Genomic DNA, 27,689 nt, shown 5'->3' on the forward strand with positions numbered 1-27,689 from the left:
CTCTAGTGGTTACTCGCATAGCAGGGTTTACTTCTGACAATGCTTACAAACAACACAAAATGAGAGAGGATGCCATTAAGAAGCAGGTTTATGAGAGTTAAAGAATTTTGGAAAGAAAATAAGACTCAAATGCAAATTTATGAAGTTGAGCTAAAAATAGCAGTTAATTAGTCACAGATCAAAAATGTTCTCATTACCACCATCAGAGGAGATAGTTTGCCGAAAGATGAAAGCAGGTGGATGAAAAAAAACAAAACAAAAAGAAACTTAGGAGTATTTATTAAGAAAGCATAAATGCTTAATTGAAGATAATTATACATGCAAACAGAAACGCAAGCATGTTTTGGGCTTGCATTGCTCATTCGTAGCCTCTATCAGCCTGTAGCATTTACGTTGTTTATGCTTTTGACTGGAGACACTGACACCTCATATCTGGAAGCCTGCTTCACCCAATATTCAAGGGCAGTATAGTTTTGTTATACAGCTTCTTATGATGGTGCTGGGCAACAGAACAATTATTTAAAGAATTTCTGTCTGACAATAAACAAACAAAAGGTTGCATTTTTTCTTCGTGACAAAGGAAACTGTCAATGTATTTTTTTCAAATATTGCAAAGCTTTGCCTCATGTAGACCTGTTTTATGGTACTTTATATTGACAGCAGAAATGTAAAACAGGAACTACTACCATTAGATACTGAGAAATGTTTTAATAATCAACATTGTTAAGCTTCTGAATGTGAAACTGACCACAATAAATCTTATTGTCAGCCAATAGGGATCTTAAAATGTTCATTTTTTATATAAGTATCAAAAGTTGTTCATAAAGCCTTCTTTTCTCCATGCTTCATAAATTTAAGAGTATATTTATTCCTCCATATAGTTTAATGCCACACAACAAAGCAGATTCTTCTTTGGGTTTAGATCAGAGAAATAATGTCATCACTTTATCTTATTCCATTTAAGCAACAGCAGACAGTACCGTTGCCATTTGAACAGCTTGTGTTGCTTTAAATACCCTGAATCTGCTTGTTTTCTGTCCATGCATTCCAAGTCCATCACAACCCTGCTGGTTTTGTAGGATTCTTATCAAGTCTTGAATTCCCACAGCAAACTCATTATGCGAGTGTGATGGAAGCATTGGGTGGTATGATTAGATTTAGTGTGGAATCGAACGGGCCCCCGTGAGATACAGGTAATATCAGACTATGAATCCCAGCAAGCTGATGGAGCAAAGGTGGCAGGACAAAATGAGCAGTGTGTCAACATCTAATGAGATATGGGGTTAGGAGAGGAAAAATAGTGTGTAGAGGAAATTTGTTGGTGTCTTACAGACAATCTGTGTTTGAGTGAAAGACAGCAAAATAAAGAGAAAAAAGATTGCTCATCATATTCTTTGTTTTACACCATGATTGTTGACAAACGTGGTGGCAGGGCTGACACTGGATCATCACCACTAATTATCAGTGTTGAACCATATGGCTTGAAAGGACCCCAAGATCCAAACACAACAATGTTAGAAACAAACAAACAAAAAAATTTGCATACAACCAAAAGGACAACAGATTCTGAAAAAATAGTTAAAAAAAGAAAAAAAAATCTTATACCCACTTATTCCAATGTGAGGGAATGAAGGGATCTAATCCAAGCATCTGCTTAGCAAGAGGCAGAGTACACCCTGGTCAACACAGACAGACAGCCAACCACTCACACTCAAGAAAAAATGATCAATTAAACCAAAATGCATGATTTTGGAGTAAGCCAGAGTAACTAGAGAATCCATGCATGCACGGAGAGAACATGCTAACTCCACACGGAACGGCCCCAGCTGAGGTTTGAACCAGAAACCTTCTGGCTGTTAGGAAATTGAGCAAACCACTACACAACCATGCAGCCCAACCTTCTTTTTCTATAAACAGAAACATTGTGTTTTCTCTTTCTCTTTCTTTCAGGCATGAAAAAAGACCTGGTTAGGAAAAAAATATATTTATTTATACGGTTACACACATACTCACCTCACACTGCCTTAATTCTGCCTTAAATAAAACAACTTGAAATGAAATATGTTACATTCTTTTTTTCTATTAATCCATTTTTCATATTTGGACAAACACACTAATACATTCTTTTTGTGAGACTGAGCAGGTTTTGACACATCCCTCTCCTACCTTCTTAGGAAGCAGACACAGATGACCATCAGGGTACACTGACATACGAGGAGTTCTCTGTCTTCTACAAGATGATGTCTTTGAGACGAGACCTGTTCCTGCTCATGATGGCATACAGTGACAGGAAGGACCACCTTACAGCAGAGGAGCTTGTTAACTTCCTTCGCAATGAGCAGAAGGTAAGTGGTCACAGGATTCATGTTATATCTTAAATCTACAGCAGATGTTAAACCTAACAGAATGTTGTATAATGAGAAATCAATTTCCCTCAAATTAGCCTTTTTAATTTAAGATCCAGCCTAAGATTGGTTCATAACAGGGATATTTGATTTGTTTAAGTTTTTTTACACTGCTGGAGTGTCAGTTTTCATCATACTTTATATCCTATTTTGAAAATAAATTAATCCTCCGCTTGTTTGACTTGCACAAAGAATTTACTTTACACAAATTTAAAATGAAAAGATATTTTTACCCATATGCACGTGGATTTATTGGTTTAATTGTGGACTGACCAAGTGCTTTGCATGCATTGTCTTTACTTTTCTCCTGTAGATGGCCAACGCGACTGCAGATTATGCTGCAGAAATCATAGATAAGTTCGAGGTCTCGGATGAAAATAAACAAAGAAGTGTTATGGGGATTGAAGGTAATCTTCATATCTCTTTTTTCTTCTTAGGCTTGTATTTTACTTTGTTAAATCTGACACCCAAAAACTATAATAAAACACAGCTGAATAGGGTACGAACAAAGCCCATGGGCCTATATGTGACAAAGTAATTAGAAAAGGATTTCTCACTGTTGTACATCCCATCGGGTGGCCATTACATTCCTTAACCCTTTAAACACTGCTAGATGACCGGTGCTTCTGAGCACTTTCGCTTATATTGTCAACATTTCTCAAGAAAGGTAGTGTGTAACTTTGTGGGGTAGGTTTTCCATTCATTTATGTTCCACCCAGGAGGCTTACAATCCAGTCACAAAATGTTGTGTTTATTTTAAATGATAATTCCACAATGAGTCATCTATGATAGTACAATTAACACATTTTCATTATAAAGAATTGCTATCACTGCTATGTTGCTAAGAGACCTCTATTTTGACCCAGAAATAATGATAAAGCCAGTTTCTGTGAATATTTTGACCAAACAGATAGCTTAAATTAATATTAATATCCACAAGAAGCCAAAGATCAACGAGGGACAGCAAAATTATATATCTGTTTGAAAAGAACAAAAATAATGGTCCTCTATGCTATGGCTGGAATAAAGCCATTAAAACATTTTTTATGCACAGTGGTGTCAAAAACAAGTTGAGTTGGAGTTGGTTATGTGAGAATAGTAGGCAAATTGTAGCATAAATAACTATAAACATTCCTTTCTACAGTGCAGTGCATGACTTGCAACAAAATCTGACCTAAAATCAGAATCAGCGCCAACTGAGCTAGGTCATACTACAGCCCTAAGAAATCTAAGTATTTGGGAGTAAAACTGATAGCCTAGTATTTTTTGTCAGTCTGGTATGTGGTAGTCTGAGCTTACTGTGTGTGCCATTGTGAGCTCCAGGGTGTTTACTCTATGCTGTCAAAATAACAGGATCACATTTAGTGCAGAACCTCAGATCAGACAGACTGTGGTGGAGTGAACACTTTTCACTCAACACTACAGAACTTTCTAAGTGACGTGCCCCCTATCGACAGCTAATCCAGCATCCATCTTGCATCCTACCTATACTGTGAAATCAATCCAGCCAGTACAAGACAGTCCTATCTTGACTCTTGTCTTATCTCTTGTTCTGTCCCTTACTTTCTTTTCCTCTCTTCCTCTGACAATGTCTTCTTGTGTTTCTTTGCTGGATCAATCACAATGGACGCTCAGAATGGCATGTATTGATTTCGGCTTGCTAGCAAGCACCTTGTCAGAAAAGCATTATAATAGACGTTAATGTGCCATCAAACAAAACCAGAACAAAAAGTTTTATAATGCGTCTTTACCACAACATGCTATGAACAGAGTTGTAACTATATGATTATGATTGGTGACTATTTTTTTTATTTCTTATTTTTTTTTTGCATTTTGCAGAAAACATGTCACTTACATTTCATTAAGACTTCAGAAACTGTTACAAACTCTGAGTGGTAGATTGTAGAATGTTTCCATAAGTCTTAAATATTTATTAGACACTGGCTGAAATCCTCCTTGCATAACCTTATGAAGCAAACCTTCTTTGACTTAACATTAATAAATCACTGCAAAATACATTTCTTATTATAATGACAGTAATGGACTTGGTGTATATAGTGCTTCTTAAGGCACCAAAGTGGTTTACAGTGAATCCTTTTTTTATTCACTCCACATTCGTACTTGGTGATGGTAAGCTACCCTGGGGTAGACTGATGAAAATGAGGCAGCCATTTCACACTAATTGCCTTTCTGATCACCACCGAACATTCATACACACCATTCATACACCAGCAATGCCGACAATGGCAACAAGGTGGGTGAAGTGTCTTAGTCAAGTACACAATGAGACATCCGGTAATTTAAAACCAATATGCTCTTTTATTCCATGTATGCCACTCTTCATAAAAGACCTTAACTCCAGACATTGAGTGGCTAAAATTATAAAAGAAGGTCTGTGTGACATTTCAAGTATTTGCCACATGTAACCAGTGGGTAACATCAAGCAGAGGAGGAAGGAGTGGGAGGGTAGCTATAGTCTGAAGATTGTTTAATCAGAATAAGTGTGGTGGGAAAGAGAAAATTAGTCTGACAGAAAGACAAGAGTAAGTAAGGGGACAGCAAATGAGAGGGGAAAGGATGAGTAAGACTAATCTTTTAATCTGATGCATGAAGGCCAACAATGGGTGTGTCCGGCTGACCAGATCAGTGGGCTGGTACCCTGCCTGCAGACCTGAAATGTGGATGTCTAGACATACATTGTGCATATGTGACACCAGAGGCCTCTGGGTTTTACTTTAGCAGATTTCTACAGTTTGAAGACAGTAGCGCTTTGGCATTTTTTGCTGATTATTTGTTTCATGCTTGTGTTTTTATAATCTTTTATTTGTTTTAAATCTTTCGTATTATTTAGGGCCCTAATTTTTAACTTCTATTTTACGACTCTTACTGTAGTTGTACAGCTCTTTGGTCAACATATGTTGTTTTTTAAATGTGCTTATACATAAAGTTGACTTAATTTGACTTGACTCGACTAGATGTGCAGTCTTGGATCTCTTCTGTCTCAGACTCTCATGTTAAAATCTGAAATGAACTACAATATGCCAGAACAACATTGCGGGTTTACTTTAATCACTAACTTCTGATCGCACATAATTTCCTGTTTGGTATATGTGCTATATATTTTTACTTTTTTTCTTTCTCCTCCACACTCCACCTGTCCACATTAACTGCCTGCTTGTCAGCTCAACTTGTATTTTTCCTCTCAATTCAACTCATTTTGGCTTTTTAAGTCTTTTTTTTCTCATTTCCATCCTTTCTTACTGAATGGCATGATGCTGTCTTGCCTCTCACACTTGCTTTCATGTAGCACCACAAATGAAAAGACCTGTGTGAAGCAAAGTGTGTAAACCAGTAGTGTGGTTTTACCACAATAAACCTCACAGCTCTGCACTGTGTTTGAACGCTTGGGTGACCAAGCTGCAGATGAAGACATATTGTTGATGTCACTCTGACAAGCTGTGCATGATATAATCTGGTGACATGTAGTTGGAGGGAAAAAAAGTCATGTGTTATGGTGTTCTTATATATTTCAGGCAGTTTTAAAGCGCTAAACATCTGCCATAAATTAGATGCAGAAAAGGCCAGAGTACATGACAAATTATACTTTTAAATACTTGCTAACATGTGAATGTTTGATTGGCCACTATATTGGCCTCAAGATTTTTCAGTTTGGCATGCCTTTACTCAAATTTGAGGATTAATTTGCTCAAGAAGTTATTTCAACTTTTCATGCAAACAACATGATTAACTGATCACAATTTCATGCAAAGGATAAAAGATGACCTTTCTTGTGTTTTTATAATATTTTGCAAAAGCACTTGTTGAGCACAGGTCAGGGAGAGAGGAATTGTAACCAGGCCCTTAAATACTGACACTGATTGTGAAGGACCTGCATCTTCCAGTGGATCTTTGTGATATGAGTAATTGGCTTGACCAGTTGTTGATGAAACTGAATAAAGAAATCAAACTAATGATAACTTTGTTGATTAGTCAATTGGATAATTGATACTTTACTGATTAGAATGTGTATACATTTCAGGAAAATTAAAAGTAAAAAAACTTTCCATTGGTGGCAATCAGAAGAACATTTTGAAACAAGATTTATTTACTTGAGCACACAAGAGCACAATTACAGCATCACACTTCAATTCTGTTTAAGCTCAAACTAACAGCAAGTTCTGCCTCCTTTTATAAGCAGACAGCAAAGTGAGGGGAGGGGGTAGGGTGGTTACAAACAGGTTAAAAACAGGTACGGGTCAGGTTCAGACTGGTCCTGCAACAAAATTGTAGGGTAATGGGAAAAGTCTCTATAGTTTCTGTTGCATTAGTTTCTGTTTTGCAGGTTCTTCAGAACCACATCTGCACACTTCTCTGAATAGTCATGATCATCACAAGAACAATCTGTTGAAAATTTCCGTAACATGCTCAGTCAATGAAATGGTTACAATGTGAGGCCTAAATTCTTTTGAAGTTTATCTAAATTTTGCATAGTGTCTTTATAAACTATGGCATATAGAGAAAAGTGACAGGGTTCTGAGACCAGTTAAATGAACTCGTTCAGGTCTGCAAGATATACAGTAAGAGAAGATGTTGAAACTCTAATAACTCAGCTGAGTTTACAGGACCCAGCACTACAGCTACTACTACAATGTTGGTGGCATGAAGGCCCAACATCCAGACGTGGGGCCTGTGATCACAGCCCAACACTGACCAGCCTGATTGGCATTTTCCAGACAACATCAGGATTGGCAGACTGGTCACTGGCACCCTGTGCTCCTCATGGATGACAGCACTTTCACTGTGAACACATGTGGCAGATGTGAGAGAGTCTGGAGATGCTATGGAGAATGTTTTGTTGCATGCTAAATCCTCCAGCATGACTGGTTTGGCAGTGGGTCAGTGATGGTCTGGGGAGACAAACCTCCATGTGCTAACGGTACCCTGACTGGTACTGGGATGAATTTGTCAGACCCATTGTCAGACCATATGCTGAGACCTGGGTTCCTTCTGCTGCATTGCAGGAACTACCTACAAACATCCCCACTTCCTTGCAAAGCATAGAGCGCAACTCTTAAAAAGAATCTCATTGATGGATATTTTGTTTGACGCTGACTTGATTAATGATGTAGTTGTTTCTCAAAATAGGTTGTTTTTGTGGTAGTTGAAGAATCAGTTGGAGAATTTGCATATTGTTATATTGTTTTCAGTATACACACTGGGCAGCATTCATTATGACATTTGATGTTTACATGTTTGCATTTACCAGTTTATATTTATTAGATACAGCAGGATGTCATAAGAAAAACAGAATTTCAGATAATCTGCTAAATCTTGAAGGGTGGGTGAAAACATGGACTTGCTGTTGATGTTAGATACAGAGTCAGGAGATTACTGTCATCAGAACCTATCCACTTGGCCCAGCTGGTATCTGCACACTATTTCTCTGATGATATTGAGATGTGTGACTTAAACCCAAACACATCAAAATGGAAAGTCAGGGGATCAATGATGCCATTAGGATTCTTCACATGAAAACAATCAATGTCAGAACAAAATTTCACAGCAATCTGTCTGGTTATTGTAGAGAATTTCTCAGCTGGCAAAAACATTGTCAGAGCATGGATAAAACAGTAGACTTCACATTTACAAAAAAGAAAAATAAACAAACTCAAATTTAGCTAAATTGAGCCCACTGACATCTCCCCTAAATTTTGCATTTTTCCTCAGGTTTTACAAGCTTCATGCGCAGTCCAACATGCGACATTTTCAACCCTTTGCACCATGAAGTGAATCAAGACATGGAGCAGCCTCTGTGTAACTACTTCATTGCCTCCTCTCACAACACCTACCTGACCGGAGACCAGCTTCTCTCCCACTCAAAGACGGACATGTACGCCTGGGTGCTGCAGTCTGGTTGTCGATGTGTGGAAGGTACATATACATCTTCATTTAAATATAAAAACATTTTAGGTTATAGGAAATAGTAGAAAAAGCCCAGGTGTAAATAATATTGTAATAATGGCTGAGTGACACTGCAGTCTCAACAGTGTTTATACCACCATGGCTCAGTGGGACACTTGACAGAAAATTGTCATCATTGGAGCTATCAGTAACACCTCGGCTTTTCTTACGATGACTAATCAATTTGTCTGCTGTGAAAACACCCTGTCATAATTAGAAGAGAAAAACATTGCTCTGTTATTGTGGGGTGAATGAAATATACCGATCATTTCTATGGATCTTTCTAGATGTTAAGGTTCCTTACTGCAACTTTAAACTGTACAGAAAAACTTAACTTTCTTTGGCAATACAGTCTAGAACAAATCCACAAATGCAGCATTAAAAAAAATCCTCTCTCTCTGATTCCTCTATTATCAGTCTTAAACTTCAGGAAATCTAACAGTGTGTTATATTTCCAGATGAGAGAGAAATATGTTTTCCACATTCATGACTCATTTAGTGTTTTTCCCCCTGCAGTGGACTGTTGGGATGGTCCCGATGGAGAACCGATGGTCCAACACGGATACACCCTGACCTCCAAGATAACATTTAAATCCGTCCTAGAAACCATCAATAAATATGCCTTCGTGAATAACCAGTGAGTCAAAGCTGCCTGTGGCATTGTGTGTGTGATTGAATGTGAGTCCTTTGTGAGTGTTTTATTTTAAATGTACTCTTCTATCATCCCACAGTTATGTTGTCCTTCAGTTTATTTACTGATATTAAAAGGAAAATCAGTTGTGGTTCACAAACAGCATTTTCTATCATGGATCTCATCACTGATTCCGTACTGGCTTCAGCTCTTTGCTTTATGGCCCGTTATGTGTCCATTTCTATAAAGCTTTTTCACCTTCAGTGTGGGAAAAGCAGCAAATAGTCTGTATTTTCTTGAAGTAAGTAAATAGATCTTTTTCAAAGTTGAGCTAGGGAGTGGCATTTTCTATTGTGATAAAGCCAACTTGAAGACAGTGAGTGTTTCTGAGGCCAACAGGGAGGGATTCAGAGATGGACAGATTTACATTTGTACTCTACTTTTTGTCTCTATTATTTTGAAATACTGATGAATTTGATAGTTTTTTCTACAGGTTTATAAGAAAAAGTGGCATAAGTTAGAAAACCATGTTGTTGTTCTTCAGAGATCAATGATTCCTGGAAGTAATTAGCACCTATTACTGAACCATCTGCTGAGCAACTTTTCGTTGGGCTCCCCAAGGATCCACTGATTGTCTCTGCTGGGTCCAATAGTACCCAAACACAGTGGTGAAAGATGCAGCTCCCTGCTGCCACATTGGCTCACACTGACGGCAACCACCATTTCTAATGATCGCAGTAACTGTTTAATGAAAATAAGTTATTTTATTCAAATAGCGACTCTCTTGGATCAGAACCAGTTTATGTAATTAATTAAGAAGTTTGGCAGTTTGTTGGAAATTGAATTGCAAGCAGATTAGAGTTGCATGTCTAATACAAGTGCAGGACATTGATAGTGATTACTGGTTTAAAGTAGCTGGATAGTCAAAATGACTTTTTAACATTTTGTTGCTGCTGAGAGATGGATGAAAAGTTCATTATTCAAATGGTGGTCCTTAAATAGCTGTAGCCAATAATTTGTCATCTTTGCATAAACCCTGCAGAGTCACAGATTATCTGTTAAATTCAGGCTTTTCCATAGCTGAATTTTTTTTTCATTAATTAGCTTCACAGACATCTGCAGGCTGCTTTGGGAAAGCAGATCTCATTCCATGGATTCTTTGTAAGATAAAATAACAGACCAAAAGTCTGAAATGTTTGAGCATCTCTTTAAAATTGCCAAGAAAATAAGCAAATAAATAGGAAAAAAATAAAAAATAAAAAAAAAGCAAAATGCATTTTTAAATCAACTTTCATTTGCCATTCTGGCTTTTCCCAAGACTTTTCAATCAGTTCGGAGCAGTGTCTTCTGTGGGAGGAAACAACTCCCCTTTAGTTTGGATGCTTGAATTTTTTTTGCCTGTTAATCTAAAAAAAATTTGGAATAATTCTTCAAATGTAGGTTTCCAGGAGATAATTTTATTACAGTATGAATTTAAATCGTACCCAGTCCTGCCTCCTGAAAGAAAAGGATTCATGTTTAGCAAGTATATCTGCAGCCTCTCATTAATTCATTGCTTATTAATTAGTAATCTGTAATGATGCTGAAAGGGAGAACAGATTAATAAACTGAACTTCTTGTGCTTTATTGCTCTTCCTCACGTCTCTCCTGTCGATGTGCTCATGAATACATTCAATTGTTATTTGTGCTAACTGTTAATATAATTAAAAACCTAAGGACTATTTTGCAATGTAACAAACCTTTCCTCTACCACCCCCCCCCCCCCCCCCCCCCCCTACACACACACACACACACACACACATTACAGAAATCATAGACACACTTCACTGTTTCACATGAGAGGAGCAGCTGTGTGTTCCCCTGATGAAATTAAATGACTAGATCTCTCTGCTGTCTCTTTTTGTCCTTGGCACTCGTGTGGTGTGTCATGGTTGTGCATTTCAGTGTGTTTTGGAGATCAGGGGTAGAGGTGGAAGCAGGGCCGTGTCCCTCCCTCAAGGGAGAACTGTCAGTCTGACAAACCTGACATTTGAGCTGTGCTGCTTCGTGGCCACATTTTACGTTTTCTAAATGAAAACATGCAGACACTTGAAACACACTTATAAACACATGCATACACAGCAGAGAGGAAAAGAGTGTATGCTGCTGTGTTTTTACCATTTTTCTACTTTTTGTTCTGTTCAGACAAATATTTGTCGAGGTTTAAGCAACTTATTAAAACCTCCATATGTTTCTTGATCTTTTTTAGATACCCAGTGATTCTCTCCGTAGAGAACCACTGTAGCATCCAGCAGCAGAAGAAGATTGCACAGTACCTGCGAGAAATCTTTGGAGACAAACTGGACGTGGGGGACGTACTGAGCAGAGACTCCAAAACATTACCCAGTCCTCAAAGCTTGCAAGGAAAGATACTCATCAAAGTAAGAGTACATTTGTGGATAGATGGATGAAAGATGGACTGAGAGTTCATATTTTGAAATAGATAAAATTTATAATTACAGTATAATTGTACTCTGTGATTAAAAGCCTCTGCTTCACACCTTCCAGTCCTTCTCTCCCTGGTGGGGAAAAAGAGAAGTATACATTATCTGTCAATAATTGACTTCATGTGCATTGCTACAGATGATGAGGACTGGAAAAAGCAACACAAGGCCACCCATTATTTCATATAAAGAGAAGAAGAGAAGGAAGATTAAAATAAGACAAAACTAGGTCAATGAATTAATCATAGATGTGAAAAGAAGGATGACTTGTTGGCATATGTTAATTCAATGGTATATTGTTAGCATAAATTCTTCGTAGCATATACAGTGGTGGCACAGCCTGAGTGGTAACTCAATGGAGCTGTCATATTCATTTTTAAACTGCTACTGGTGGTAAAAATAAGGACAAATGCTAAACCTCTAGTTAACCTTTAGATCCTGTGTAGCATGGATCAGTGTCAGAAAGGTAATTAGACATGGCAAGGCAGTTTAATTGTATAGCACATTTCATGTACAGGACAATTCAAAGTGCTTTACATAAAACAAAGACATTACAGATATTTAGAATAGTAAAAGGCATCAACACATAATCAACACATAATCACAATAAAATAATAAATTACATTAAAATGATTAAAAGCAAGATAAGTTAAAAAAGTTACCGTGCAGATTTCATGCATAGGCGCATGAGACAAGAAATGTTTTTAACCTGGATTTAAAAATGTCTACATTTGGGGAAAGTTTAATCTCCACTGGCAGTTTGTTCCATTTGTTTGCAGCATAACAGCTAAATGCTGCTTCTCCATGTTTAGTCTGGACTCTGGTCTGGACTAGTTGACCAGAGTCTTTGGATCTAAGAGCTCTGCTAGGTTTATATTCTCTGAACATATCGCAGATGTATTCTGGGCCTAAACCATTCTGGGATTTGTAAACAAGCAGAAGGGTTTTAAAATTTATTCTGTGACTGACTGGAAGCCAGTGTAAAGATTTCAAAACTGGTGTAATGTGTTCAGATCTTTTAGTCCTGGTTAAAACTCTAGCAGCAGAGTTCTGGATGAGCTGCAGATGTTTAATGCTCTTTTAAGAAGTCCTGTTAAAAGACCATTACAGTAATCCAGCCTACTGGAGATGAATGCATGGATGAGTTTCTCTTGGACTTTCTGGGAGACTAAACTTTTAATTCTATTGGTGTTTCTGAGCTGGTAAAAAGCTTCTTAGTCACAGCTTTGATGTGGCTGCTGAAAGTCAGATCTGGGTCTATCAACACTCCCAGGTTACGAACTTGGTTGGTGATTTTAAGAGCCCGAGTCTCCAGGTGTTTGCCAGTGCTGACCCTCTTCTCTTTGCTACCAAATAGAATAATCTCAGTTTTGTCTTCATTTAATTGTAGGAAATTCTCCCTCATCCAGGTGTTTATTTGCTCCAGACACTGACACATTAAGTCTATTGGACTGCAGTCATCTGGTGACAGAGACACATAAAGTTGTGTATCATCTGCATAGTTCTGTAATATTTTACCCAAAGGGAGCATATACAAGTTGAACAGAAGAGGTCCAAGGACTGACCCCTGGGGGACTCCACAAGTCATGGCCACTTGCTCGGATTCATAGCTGCCGATCGTAACAAAATAACTCCGGCCTTCTAAATAGAACCTGAACCAGTTAAGGACCGCTCCAGAAAGTCCGACCCAGTTTTCCAGCCTGTGCAACAGGATTCTGTGATCTACAGTATCAAACAAAGCACTGAGATCCAACAGAACCAGGACTGATACTTGACCAGAATCAGTATTCAACCTAATGTCATTTAACACTTTGACCAGAGCTGTTTCAGTGCTGTGATGAGGTCGGAAGCCGGACTGAAATTTATCAAGATTTCCACTTTCATTTAAAAAGTCATGAAGCTGGTGAAATACAACTTTCTCAATAATCTTGGAAATAAAAGAGAGGTTAGAGACAGGTCTATAGTTGTTCATTATAGAGGCGTCTAGAGTCCTTTTCTTTAGGAGTGGCTTAATAGCAGTAATGCATGAAAATCTTTGCTATAGAAGGAAAACACTCACTCATATGCGTATTTTCAGTGAAAAAGGCAGATCGTTCTCAGCTTGTTCCTGGTGTCTTATACCACAAAGAATGAAGGGGATTTTTCATTTGAAACCTGTGCATTATTGCATTTGCAAGACTTAAAAATTATGCCATGGAAAAGTCTAACAAGTAAGAATTGGTTTATTTTTATATTGCTAGGTTCTGGTGTTGCACTTGCATATTCAATAAGTCACTGCACAGTTATATTGTTTTGATTAACTGTCATATACTGTAGCTGCTCTACAGATGGTTCCATGCAAACTTGTAAAGCTCTTACTCCCATTTCATCACATTTAGTCAGCTGTAGTTCCTTCAGTGTGGACATAAAAATGAAGGGGAACTTTCTAATAGCTATCAGAACTATGTACAGTAAATGTTGGGGTCTGAAAGCGCCATTGTAAGCCAGAAATGTTGAACCATGAACTATGTTCACCTTCACTTGTGAGGACATAAAAATGGGGTATTTTGTCTAAAGAGCTATAAAAATTTCCTGCAGTCTGGAGCCATCTAAGGACGCCACATCTCCAGGGAAATGGAGCATTGGCCATTAGTCTAAATTCGGACTTTTTCAGACAGAATGCGTCGATGACACTGCTCTACTCTGAAGCACATCATCTCAAACGGCTTGTGAAACATGAAGACTTATCACTGTGTCAAGGAAAAGTACCGAACGTGGAGTCAAAGTTCAGGGCTATGATGAATACCCATCAAAAGAGCCGTGCAACCAGACATGACGGTCAAAATGAAGGAAAGTTTTATGATGTTGTATGCCTTCATTTTCTGGATGTCTGGAAAAGCTGGATGTTATTGCCTCTAAATGATATGAACTTTGTCTCCAACATCTACACAGCACCAGTGATTTAGAGAAGACATCCCCTTGCTTCCTTTTACTGTTACACACTCACTAGATATCTGAACCTGATCTATCTTTATATATGTGTGCATGACTGTCTTATGACTAGTGGATTTTACAGCTGTGTCACTAGCAAACCTCATTATTCTGAAAAGTAATATGAAATAAATGCAAACAATATCGACTTGAAAAAGGTTGTTGTTATCAGCATTTTACATTGTCATAGTTGACGTGAGACTGATAAATTTAGTTTAATTTTGCAAGCGCGCCTTAAAACCACACTTTTGGGTAAATGTGTGCCAGTGTGAACCATGAACCGCTAGTTTCTACCTTCTTACCTGAACGATAAACAAATGGTGATGAGATGGTACTTGCCGGTCACTGACTGCTGGTCACTGACTGCTGGTCACTGACAGCCGATAAAGAGGAGGAGGCAGCTGCACAGTGCAAGGCAAGGCAAATTTATTTGAATAGCACATTTCATGTACAAGACAATTCAAAGTGTTTTACATAAAATATTTCAGCAGGGTGCAGAAAGCAATACAAGTGCATTAATTAAAAAGAGAGAGAGAGAGCTTAAAAAGATTAAAAGAAATGCAATTAATGAAATAAAAACATGCTGACATAAAGTAGTACATATTTGAAGGACAGAGAGATAATAGAGCAAGTAAAGAATTGTAAAGTTAGCATGAGGTCAAGAAAGAGCAAAACCCTAAATGATGTTTCCATTCTCTTTGCCACAAAGATGCCACAAAGATGCTTATAGATTAATACCACCAGCCACCTATTCTAACTTCTAACAAGTGTTTTTTAAAAGAAGCAAACATGAACTATGTGGCAGTAAATGCAAAACATGGGTAAACTGCTAGAATTTGGGCTGTGGACCAACATAACCATTGCATATTATAAAAAATATTAAAAAATCTGGTTTTCCTTCAATATCCTCAAGAGTTAAGATTCTACCATCATCCAAACATCTAAATGAAGACAAGCTAAAGATAGATAAAACCAAATAAAATGTCTTTATCTGGTTTGCGAAAAAAAAGTCTTTCCAGTCTAAGTCAGATGTCTAAAAAGTGAAAGCACATTATTGATTTTCAAGGGCCTTTACACCCATCCATCTTCTCTTTTTTCCTCCCCGCTGCCCTTGTTTGACAGTCTTTCACCCATTTACTTTCCCCAGCAAAGCAGCAGAGCAAACACAAGACAAGAAAGAGATATGACATAAAGGTTTTTGGCACTCACACATAAAAAGGACAAAAGACTGCTTGGCAGTGGTTGAAGTGAGGGCAGTAATGTTAGCCTGTGAGAGACTCCGTGTTCTGAAGAAAGCTCTGAGTCTCCATTTTTATTGGAAAAGATGCTCCAAAAATCTTGACTCCCACTCTCACCTTCAGAATGCTCACTAATGGGCTTTCCAGTGTGCTGATAGAGCTGCTTTGGGAGCTACTCAAGAAATCTGGAGCTGATTCTACATTGTGTATGTGTTTGCACAAGTGCGCATTTTGTACCCTCCTTTATGCTTAAATGTGGCAGAAACAGCTTCTCTGCCTGTAAATCCTTTTAAAAATGCAACATAAATATGGAGGTTACTTGGAATGCTTATTTTTTCTGTGCACAGATTTCAGTCAAACATGTTGAATTCTGCTGAGTTATTTTTGGATTATCACAGAGGTGCAACCTGTGTGGGCGTTTGTGAGTATATAGGATGTGTGAGAAATGGTGCTGTACTTCAGACATATGCAGAGGTCTAATGTATGCTTGTCACTTCCATTTAAAGTAAAAATTTTTTTTATCTTTTCTCCATCCAGGGGAAGCGCCTGCCTGCCTATCTGTCTGCAGATGCTGAGGAGGGGGAGGTGTCAGATGATGACAGCGCAGATGAAATTGAGGAAGACTTCAAACTGAAGAGTAGTAATGTAAGATTGGGGAATGTGGCTTTAAGTATCATGTGCATGAACCTTTCTAGTAAAAAATAGAAAGAAGTAAATTAGAAGGTTCCTCTTCCAAGGTTTATAGGTCAACAACACAATAATGAATTAAAATGTAAATTTAATCAAATAAGATAAATATAAAAGGAAATCTAATGGAATTTAATAAAATAAAATAAAATCTTTTATATTCATGATTAAGAAAAACCTTCATGAAATGACAATTTTTTTCTGTATTATCCAGTTTTTTTTTTTTTTTTTAGGGCAGTTATGCTTACATAATAAATTATAATATGCACATTTTTTTCTTTAGAAATTAAGGAGTCATTGTAATAAGAAGCTAAGTATATATTGGCAATGTAAACAATTCAGTAATCAGATTTTGTTTACCTTATATGGTGCAAGAGAGCTGTAGTATATCAGATAATTAGCTGTCACTGAGGCTTGCCATATGTTATTTACAATATGAACAATATTTGAATGGCATGCACAGAAAGTTTCATTAACCAAATTGGATTTTTTTATTGCTAGACCATACTGAAAAAATAAAATTAAAAAACTGCAATGCATTTTTTTCTTCAATAAAAAGCTATTGAACACAAACATACCTACAAATTATTTATTTTTTTCTTTTTTTAAAGTATTATACTTGATGTATTTTGCCTTATTTAAAGTTTATTCTGACTGTCATGTGATAAAAACTTTGTCTTTGTCAGCAGACTTAAGCCAAAATTTTAAGTAAAGAAACATTGACTTTATAATTAAGTTCATGATTGTGTGCATAGGTGTCTGTTGATGCGGTTGGGTTGGGGTTAAGGTTCTGGAGACATGGGTTGGTGGCATTAGGGGTGGATGGGAAGGTGGGAAGGATAGGTTGGTTGAGTAGGGTTAGAGGCATGCACTTGGAGGCGTGGGGCGGCTTTGAGGGGTGGGATGGGTTCGGCTGGGTTTGGGGAGGGATTTTTAGATGGATGGGGGTTGGGGAGCACTGGCCTGGAATAGGCGCCGACCCACAGTAGGTGGTAATCTGGGCCAGCCCTGCACTTTCGGGTTTTGGGCCTTTCATTGGTTGGTGGGTGGCTCTCAGGCTTGTGGTGTTTTGGGTTCTGTCCCTGACTAATGCTCAGGGGGCTATTGGCTGGCGGGGCTGGCAGACTGCTGTCCCCGGTCCCCCCGTGGCACACACTCTGTGGTGCTGGGGGCTCTGGCTGCGTCCTTCTTCTGTCTCCTTCTGGACTGGGGCATGGTTGTCCCTGCTGTGGGTTGCCTTGGTTCCATACTCTGTGGAGGCTGCTGGTTGTCCATGGCTTAGGGTTCTTTTGGTCTGGCTCTGATCCTTGGAGGGGGTGTGGTTGCATTTGCATGATCACTAAACACAACTCACCTCTAATATTTTGTACACACACCTAAACACAACCATATACACACATAGGTAACATGAACAGAAGTTAGTTAAAGAGATCTTAATGATATTATTGTACTTGAGGTCATGACCTCAGTAATTGGCTTGAAATGTTTATAGTCATGAAGTTTTAATGGTAGTCATTACAGTGATTTTTTGATAATCAGTGCTTAATGATCCAAAACACAAAAACATATTTGAACAACTTCTTAATACCGTTTAATAGAAAAGGGAGCATGAGCATATCAAACATGCATGAATATGCTGTCTCTGCCAGCTTAATGCATGTTGATCACGCATCAGATTTATAGTCATTTCTAATCATTATTCTTTATCTTTTATTATACAGTAATGCCATGGTCCACCTTCCCAAATTTAAAACAGGGAAAAACAGTTTTCCAGATTGTTTAGTTGTTTAACAGAATATGGCATCAATTCCCCCACATTAAACTGGGGGCGTGAATCCACAGATGCCACCTCAGATGATTATTGCCATTTTTAAAGGGATGTTGGCAGGGTTCTGGGAGGATTTGTATTGAGCTTATTAAAGCAGTGTGCTTTCACAGCAGTCACCACTAACATTGCATTAATAGAGTGATACACCTTCCATAGAGCAGTTATGTATGTTCTGTTGGGGAAAAACAGACTTTTATGGTTCCTGTTTATGATGTTAATTCATCAGACCACTCTCATACAACCCAACCAATGCCAGCATGAGAAAAGAAAAAGCAGACTTGCAGATGTAGACACAGACAGATGTTTTTGGTATAAAGAATGCAAAAGATGCAGCATGTATGGTTGTTATCGTATCAGGAGTTTGCTCCTGTTATTTGCACTTGCAGCCATTGTTGTCTGGATAGCTTTGGTTTAGTTTGGCTAGAAATATCAAAGTATACTGGAATAAGTAAATAACTTAGCTCCACACACTGAACTGACTTAATGACCTTGGTGCATAACCTGTGGCCAAATTAAGGCCAGTTTCCTGCATATTGCAAATTATATTTGAATGTTCTTTGCCTAAATTTAAAGTTGCATTTTGAAGGAAGCTTAAGAGCAGTTTCTAAGTTGCTGTGTAACGTCTGCTAATTAACAAGTCAACATGCTAAAATGTGACTCCCTGGACAATTTTTGTGGTCCATTGTTAAAATAAAGAAATTATAGTATTTTCAAACACAGTACATTCAGCAGCATGCTCATTTATGTTCCTGGTTGTATGTCTTGCCGATAAGTAGTGGTTATACTGCAGGTTTAAGTCCTGTGTTGCATGGTCTTGTCCTGTTACCAGTCTCCACCATTTTTAAATAAATGTTCTTTCATTCATCTCCTCTTTCACCTAGGGCAATGGGCATCACCAGGTGGAGTCTCACATCAGAAAGAAACTGGACTCTCTTTTGAAGGAGTCTCGGATCGGAGACAAGGAGGATACTGACAGCTTTAGCATCAGAGCTCTGCTCCGAGCCACACACCAGGGTCTTCAGAAGAACCTGCGGCAGGTACAGCCCTAAGAAAATCTGTGGAGCTGTATATTGGAAAGAATAACACTTAAAGTTGAAGAGAACAGCAAAAAGAAAAAAAAAAGTGTTAAAAGTGGGTCATGGTGTCAGTTATGGAAGAGAATGGAGAAAATAAAGGAGCTTAGTCAGTGTAGCACTTACAGGTCAAACATACCCACTGAAAGTTTAAAAGATAAAGTTCACCTCTTCAGGCCACCCTGAAGGGGCTGCTTTGTTTCCACTTGGGTACGTGCCTTTTCATCAAAGAATGTCAAAATGGACAGAAAGTGACAAGAAACTAAATGTCTGCAATGTTACTTAATATTTATATTAATATTTTCCTGTTCGCCTCTTGTGCTATTTTTAGAAGCTTCAATTTCCTGACAGCCATTTTAATGTAGTGGGTGTAATGCTTCAGAGCTTCCTAGTCCTGCTTTTCTTGGTGATCCCCTTCACCTCATTCTGTCTCAAAGGCTTTTCTGCCTAAGTGTTCCTTACTGTCAGGTTTCTTATTTCTCGCCCACTGCCCTCTTCCTCTGTGTTGTGCATTATTGGCTGCTGTCTTAGTGCTGTCCGTACAGCTCCTAAGCTTTAGGGTTTCCGTGATTTATTGGTGTTAATGTGGATGGCATAAGATTCACACCTACATGCAAGCAGTATAGAGGCAGAAACAAAGTGTTTTCCCTTTTTTTCTAGAGTTCCAAAGGGGTTTTGAAGAAATCCCAAAGCAGATCCTTCATTACAACACTGAAACAGAAGGTAAGGAGCTTGAAAAAAGAGTTTTGTCTTTTTATTTTTATTGATTTGTTATATCTATTTTTGTGATGGTTAATTCAGATTGGATTGGTTAAAAAAACGAAATTATGGAAAGCATCACTCCATCAAATTGCAGTTTTAGAGAAGTATGATTTTCTTTGCGAAGCAGCTTTTCTTAGTATATCTGAATGCCACCGAACTTCCTCAAGGAGGGAAAAAGCTGAAGGGGTGCTCTACCATGGTTTGTAGTTAGGATTAGGGAAGGCTGGTGGATTATGAATTTGGGTTGGTTGGTTTTTAGTTTTTATGTCACATATTTAAGTTAGTCATTTCCAGACGCTACATTTACATGGAGCACTTTTAATCCAAATGAACATCCAATTTAGAATAAAAATGCATCTTGTCAGCTCATCCGATTGACCTTGATTTTCAATCTGATCGAGAGGGGTGGTTAAACCTTTTCACGATCAGGTCACCAAGAAAAAATAACCATGTGTACGCTTATTCCAATTGTTTTGTGGTGTATGCTGCCTCTTCGCATGCTTGAACCATGTGGGGGTTAGGTACCATAGTGAGTTTCAGCGAAGATTTCAAAATTGGCAGCAGCAAAACAGAACCGGCAGATACAATGTTTTTATTAGAAACTGAACAAGTTCAGGAGTAGTGAGCATTTTGACAGTGAAAAGGTTCAAAATAAATAATAATAATAATAATAATAATGAAAAAACCACTTCTTCCAAACTAGTAAGCACTGTGCATGTCAAAAGCATTATGTCTGTGTTAAATCTGTCCATCATGTAAATACAAATGATCCGATCACTATCTAGCGTCCATGTAAACATGTTACCTAGAATCTCCCATCAGATTGATTTAAATTGGATATTGTCCATGCAAGAGTAGCTGTAACTCCTTCTGTACTCAGGGGTGTATACTAATTTTGCATCCATAGAAACACTGGAATCTTTCTTTTTTCTCCAGACTATAAATTCAAACAAAAACATCATGCTCATGCTAATGGTGGGTGACCCCTGGTTAGGCCTTAGTTGACCATTCAGAACACTTTAAAGATTTTTGGATGGAGCTGTCTCTATGTGTTATGTCTTTTCAGGGAATTGGCCCACATGAATATGGACATAGATGCCCCTGTGTTTGCTAATGCTTTGCATCTGCATTATTGGGAGGACTAGCTCCCCCTGAAAGAAAATAGAAAGTTATTATAAGCATTTATGAAAATATGCCATGAGTTCAACATATTATTGGTTGTTAAGTCAAACAGTTGTGTAGAAGATGTAGGTTCAAATCTATTGATTTTTCTGTGGAGGTTTCTGTAACAGCTGGTTGCTCCTTTATTATCCATCCAGTAAAATGTTGGCAAAAATGATCGCAGGAATGATCTTGTTTAATTAGTTAATAAATAAATAAATTAATTAACGGTCTTATGCATATTTATAAACTACCAGAGGGCTTAACTCATTTTGACTTCGAACTTAAATTAAAAACAGTCTGTTAAAACCTGAAGGCGTTCTGTGAAAATCTTCACTAAAACTTTGTTTTTCCCAACCTCTGAAGAAACCGAAAAGAAAATAATTTTAAAGGTCAGAACCTTAGTTTTTAATTTTAAATTAATGGTTTTATCCTCATGTGTAATTATATATTTTGAAGTTTTAATTTTGTGTTTTGAATAAGTTACTCCTGTGTTAGGATTAGAAGATATGTATGAATTAGGTTAGTGTAAAACAATAAAAAACATGAAAATTTACGCGCATGCAGTATGGCCAACACAGAAAACATCTCCACAGCAATCATTGTATTCAAGTTTCTTTATCAGCTCTGTCTCTATGACAACAACTATTTCATTTTCTCTTCAAATATACAAACGTTTTGCACTTACGACAACAATGTCCTGGACAATCCTACTTTACGTTTATTGTACTAATATGACAGAAACAAATTATTTTATTGACTAGATTTTTTTTAATTCCATTTATATAAGCTGCTGTTCTTATTTGCCCCTTTTGGTAATTTACACAACACACAAATATGCTTTAAATGGACCATAAATTATAACCAACACCACCTAAAACAGTGCTAAACATGAATCTTGACAAATGTACCAGAGCCTTTGTACTATATTGCATTAAGTGTCATCAGAGGTACCTCATTAATCTGCCACCGTTTGTTCTTTATTAACAGTTGAGACATGTCTCCTCTCATTAACATCACTTTTGGTGAGACAAAAAGAAGCAGTGTTCTCATATAGCATAAATCTTTCTTAGAAAAAAAAAAAAAAATCACATGTAAAACACTCTTTGAAGATATGTTTCCAGTATGTAGTTGATCGTATTTCAGCTCTATACGCATCTTATGTTTCTCTAGAGAAGATCAAAGCTGTGAATCCATGAGTTGTGCATAGCTGTGAGTTGTACTCCTAAATCTAAGAAAAGCAAACCTTTATCCGAAGCGTGCATTGTGTTGATTTAGATCCTGTGCTAAGAATGTCTTCAAAAAGCTGCTAATGATGAAGACCATGCAAGGAATAAAATTACCAAATATTTTCTAGTCATTAGGTTTTCAGATATAAAATATCCATTTTCTTCTTTTCACCGACTCTTGTTTTTATGCACTCACTTATCCTCTTTATTCTTTTATATCTTCCTCCGAATTATATATATATGTGTATGTGTGTGCATGAGTGCATTAAATATTTTCCAAAGTAATCTAAACCCTACAATTATAAAACCTTCATCCTCTTCTTCACCTTAGCTCTAACAAATATGGTGCCTATCTCAAACAGAGTGAGAAAGACAGTAAGAGAAAACACATCAAGTACTGCAATTGCTATAATTAAATACAGTATACAATATGTCTAAAATATGTCTGTCCCCCAAATTTATGCACAAGCACACACTGTAAACTGCTACTACAAAACCACAACTCCACTTGAATCACACTGCAGCTCCAATGTTTTGTAACATACACAATTTGCCAAATATATACTTGCAACACCCCCTGGAGACTGAGGAAGTCAGTGCTGTGTTGAGGCGGCAGCACCTATGATGTACTGTATATTTAATATGTGTATCAGGATCTCAGCTGCAGACATTGGTATACTACAGGAAATACTTCTCTGCTTTGTAACACTTGCTTGTGTGTTTGCACATTTTCATGTATGCCTGTTATCCAGAGACACTCCAAATCCAGGCTGTCATGCCAAAGTGTGGACAAGGAGGAAGACGATCAGGGGAAGTCTGGAAAGGAGGCTGGAGGACAGTTCAACAGGTGATCTTTGAACAGCATGACCACAACTCTAAAAGTCACTGACAATGGAGAGGTTTGATGGTGTAAGCTCTGTTCAGTTAGGGTCATCAGTCGTGGCATGAAAACACTGAAGCTCCTCCTGCTGTCATTAAGTGTTGATTTTTAACGGGATGGAGTGATGGACTATTTCACTGACCGGAATGGTTTTATGATTATGTTTGAACATTGTTATAATCCCGTTCACTCATCATTCACATTTTTATTTTTTTTCATTTTCATCCATAAATTAAATTTGAGTTTGTACAAAGACAAAGACTCCAGGATGTTGTCTGATTTCAGCTGCAGCAACAGACATCACATGTTGAGTTAATACACAGCTGCAGGTTGGGTTTATAAAAGTGGTGAAAAATCAATGTTTTATCAACTCATTGCTGTTATTTGACTTTTACTGATGTTAATATTAAGCCATGATTGGAGATAAAAACATTCTATTATAATTAATGTTTTAAGAGCGATAAATGTATAAGTAAAAACAAAGTTAGAAGTGAGTCTATTGTAACTGCAGTTTGAACATATAGTAGCCCAATTTTTTTCCACAGTGTTAGTCTACCTCAGTCTTTTTAAATCCTCTTTCTCTGGGAATGAACTCTGGGCTAGAATTATAGATACACAGTTTTGTTTTGTTCCCTCAGCTCCTGCTCCTGTCAGTCTTTGTTCTCCTTGCTCTATCAGTCTCTGTTCCTGGATGCATATTCATGCATGCATATCCTCAGGAGCTGTCATAATACAGATTTCTACAAGAATGAATCTGATAGGCTGCATGACTGACTATCTTTATCTAAAAAGGGTGTGTGCATCACTGTGTCAGCGTATGTGTGCATGACTGTGTATCACTGCACTGCATGTGCTCTGGTCCCTATTAAGCTTTTTGCCTTTGATGCTCTTTCCTGTGGTTCACAAGCTGCCTCTGATGAACAATTCTATTCATCCTGCCATAATTTTCCACTCTAAATTTGTCAATAAGTGTGTTCAAGACATATACCATATTATTTTTACTTGACCTGCCCAATACATCTTTATGCAATCTCATTATCACTTGTGTGTCCTTTCTTGCAATTGTTTAAGGGGTGGAAGGAAGAGGAAGACGATGAAACTGAGCAGAGATCTGTCAAACCTAGTTGTTTTCACCAACTCTGTAGCTTCCCAAGAGTGCCTGAATGAAGGTGAAACACCAAAGCTCAGACATCTACACACACAAATAAAATGGTACAATATATTCTCAACCTTCAGGGCTTCCTCCCATGTTTTTTTCTTTTCAGGCACTCCAGGTGACGTTTTGTCGTTCAGTGAGACCAGGGCACAATCTCTGGTCAATCACAGGACTGAACAGTTTCTGGCTTTTAACCAGAGGCAACTGTCACGGATTTATCCCTCAGCCTATCGTATCGACTCTTCTAATTTTAACCCTCAGTTATACTGGAACGTGGGCTGTCAGTTGGGTAAGATGGTGGTGTATTACTCCAAGCTGCTAATTAAAACACTGCCTTTGAACACAAATAATCACTGCATACCTCATGCATGCAGAAACCGTTTTATCTGTGGCAGTCATGTGATGCTCTTCATTCAGTGAGATTTAAAAGTTTGGACACCCCAGATTTGAAACTGGGATAGTCTAATGGTTAGAAAATTACATAGTTTACAAAAAGGCTTTACATTAAAGAAAGTATATTTCATAAAAATGAGAAAGATTACAATGTTTTTTTTTTTGCTGTTTAAAAATGAAGCTAATGTTTGAGCATCCTGCCTTAAGGAGCACTGAACAACAGTCCTTTTGAAAACTTTTTGTTCAAGGCCTTTTTATCCTTTTTCAAAGAGTTTGAAAAAGAGCTCAAATACTCTTGGTTTTTCTTTTAGGGCTGTTCTTGTAAAGTACATCCAGATTTCCAGTGATAATTAGTTTTGGAGACTGTGAAAGCCAATGTATAACACTCAGCTTTTACCATTCAAAGATAGCCCACTCTGGATTTTAAGATGTGTTAAGGATCCCCATCTTCTTGTAGCAGCCACACTTTTTCAACCTCTTTCAGTTATTGACAATATAAAGTTTTCTTTCAGAATTTGCTCGTATTCTATTGAACACATTCTTCATTATACTAGTAAAATAGTCCTCAGTGGCTGCAACACGAGTGTCAACGAGTGGCAACTATAGTGTCAGGGAGGAGCTCGTTTTATTATTTCTGCACCCTTTTTATCTATCTTTTTATTTTATTTATTTATTTTTATCCAAAAGTAACTTTTCTTATTGCTGTAAAAAAGCTTAACTTGAAGTTCATTATTAACAGGACTTGCTTCCAAAGTGCATTGCTGTTCTCTAAAAGTCTGAATATAGATTTTGTTTTGACAACTTTTTAGGGTAATTGCAAATGTGTCTCTGCACAGTAGAACAGAGCATTACCACACATGGTCTGTTAAATCTTCATAAGGACCTTTGTCTGTGAATTTGTGGCTTTTTATTAGCCTTTCTAACTATTATAGAAGTTTACTTTTCCTTCCTGACCTATGCTTGATCCCCACAAATCCTGATAAATGCTATTTCTTTAGACTGAGGGAATGTCTCTGTTAAAAATGTATATGTGCTAGGCAGCAACTTAATGGAACCTGGATAGCTGCTTGTTTGAATAAGGGTTAAGGAGTGTTTATTAAAAACTTTGAAATTTGCATCCCTTGACATTCCCCTAGAATAATTATGAATAAGTCATTGTCCTATAAAGCTAAAGTCTGAAACCTTGGTCATAATGATCATGAGTAATGAATAATGGGTGACACATGAAAACATTTGCTGTATGTTTGCATCTTGTGCAATAAGGTTTAAGGCTTTACCTGTAGGGTTACAAAGCCATGACAAAGGATTTTTGGAAAAAGTGGGTCATTTTATGTCATATTTAAGTAGTGGTTAAGTGACAATGTGAGACTTATCAAGTTTTTTTCTGATCTTTTTCAGTGGCCCTTAACTATCAAACAGAGGGGAGGATGATGCAGCTCAACAGAGCCAAGTTCATGGTGAATGGTGGTATTGGTTATGTCCTCAAACCTCCTCCCATGTGCAAAGGTATAGCAAAAAAAACAAACAAACAAACTAAAAAAAGTTGTAATTTGATTATGAAATCATAGTAGTTTCGACCTCAGGTATAGATATATAAATATTGTAGACCTGGAATTATGACCCCAAGAGATGTGAATCTAATTTTATATAGATATCAGTGCAAGAAAGTGTTTTGTTGGGACACATAACTTGTATCCATCCTCATCAATCATACTGTAAGTCAGGTGTTCCCATGCTAGAGAACACCATGAAACCCTTTTTGCTTTCTTTTTTATGTATTGTGTTTATTCTGTGAACTTAGCGACTGTTTTGCTTCATTTACAGTTTACAATCCTACTCGTGGTGATGCACATTAGAAGCATAACCAAAAATCCTTTGTGTGGAAACAACAGTGTCAGAGGGCCTGGATGCTAGGATTAACTAATGACATTAGTTAAAGCTGCTTCTCTGCTGTGTTTTACTCCCTCTAGGCTCCTTTAACCCATTCAGTGATGACCCACTTCCAGCTTACCCCAAGAAGCAGCTCATTCTCAAGATCATTAGTGGCCAGCAGCTGCCCAAACCACCGGACTCCATGCTGGGGGATCGTGGAGAGGTAAAAGCACTGTGTTCTCGCTTTCTCCATCTGTCGCTCTTTCTCTCATGCACAAACTTGCATCCACAAAACATATGCACTTTTATACTTGACTGCTCAGAGATGTTCATCCTGCTCTCACTATAAACATTATAGCTTAAAATAAAATTAATTCTACCACCCTCTCTCCTCTATTAGATTATTGACCCGTTTGTTGAAGTGGAGATCATCGGTTTGCCAGTTGACTGCTGCAAGGAACAGACACGTGTTGTTGATGACAATGGTTAGACACAAACAGATCAAACTGAGAAGCACCACAGTATAACACCACTGTTTGCATGGGTTGATTAAGGGGCAATGCAAATGTTTTTGTTACTCTTCTCTTGTACCTTGCATGATTGTATGTTCTTTACACTATATCCTGGGGTTTTCAGTCTGAGACAGTCAACCTCCCATCATATAAAGTTAGTTAAAAAAGTACACAAAAAACACACCAATTTAATCTTTCTGCTTAACTTTGCTAATTTCCTATATATTTGTAGGATCCTGACAGTTTTCTTCATTCACTGAGCAAGAGAGCCAGGATAACCACATGTTGCTGTTTTACATATCAAATCGACTATAGCTAAATAAATGGTCTGTTTTGAGGTGTTTGCATGTTTCTGAAAAGTTAAATTACTTTTACAACTAATATATCTGAGCCCTTCTACTACATCACAAAGATTTGTTATTATTTTATTGTCTAATGAAATATTAAC

General features: G+C 37.6%; 1 protein-coding gene across 3 annotated transcripts in view; it reads left to right on the forward strand.

Annotated features, from left to right (window-relative positions):
- plch1 (phospholipase C, eta 1) overlaps positions 1-27,689 on the forward strand; it is a 70,796-nt gene that overhangs the window by 36,469 nt on the left and 6,638 nt on the right. For all 3 annotated transcript variants that reach the window (XM_041994082.1, XM_041994084.1, XM_041994083.1), the window contains 14 exons: positions 2,175-2,345; positions 2,719-2,812; positions 8,133-8,336; positions 8,883-9,003; positions 11,246-11,417; positions 16,226-16,333; positions 19,085-19,240; positions 19,937-19,999; positions 23,181-23,275; positions 24,380-24,477; positions 24,574-24,753; positions 26,256-26,363; positions 26,828-26,952; positions 27,130-27,214. In XM_041994082.1, coding sequence (XP_041850016.1) covers positions 2,175-2,345; positions 2,719-2,812; positions 8,133-8,336; positions 8,883-9,003; positions 11,246-11,417; positions 16,226-16,333; positions 19,085-19,240; positions 19,937-19,999; positions 23,181-23,275; positions 24,380-24,477; positions 24,574-24,753; positions 26,256-26,363; positions 26,828-26,952; positions 27,130-27,214 — 1,780 coding nt within the window. The remainder of the gene's footprint in view (positions 1-2,174; positions 2,346-2,718; positions 2,813-8,132; positions 8,337-8,882; positions 9,004-11,245; positions 11,418-16,225; positions 16,334-19,084; positions 19,241-19,936; positions 20,000-23,180; positions 23,276-24,379; positions 24,478-24,573; positions 24,754-26,255; positions 26,364-26,827; positions 26,953-27,129; positions 27,215-27,689) is intronic.

This window comes from Melanotaenia boesemani, chromosome 9, assembly GCF_017639745.1.
Source record: "Melanotaenia boesemani isolate fMelBoe1 chromosome 9, fMelBoe1.pri, whole genome shotgun sequence".
NCBI lineage: Eukaryota > Metazoa > Chordata > Actinopteri > Atheriniformes > Melanotaeniidae > Melanotaenia > Melanotaenia boesemani.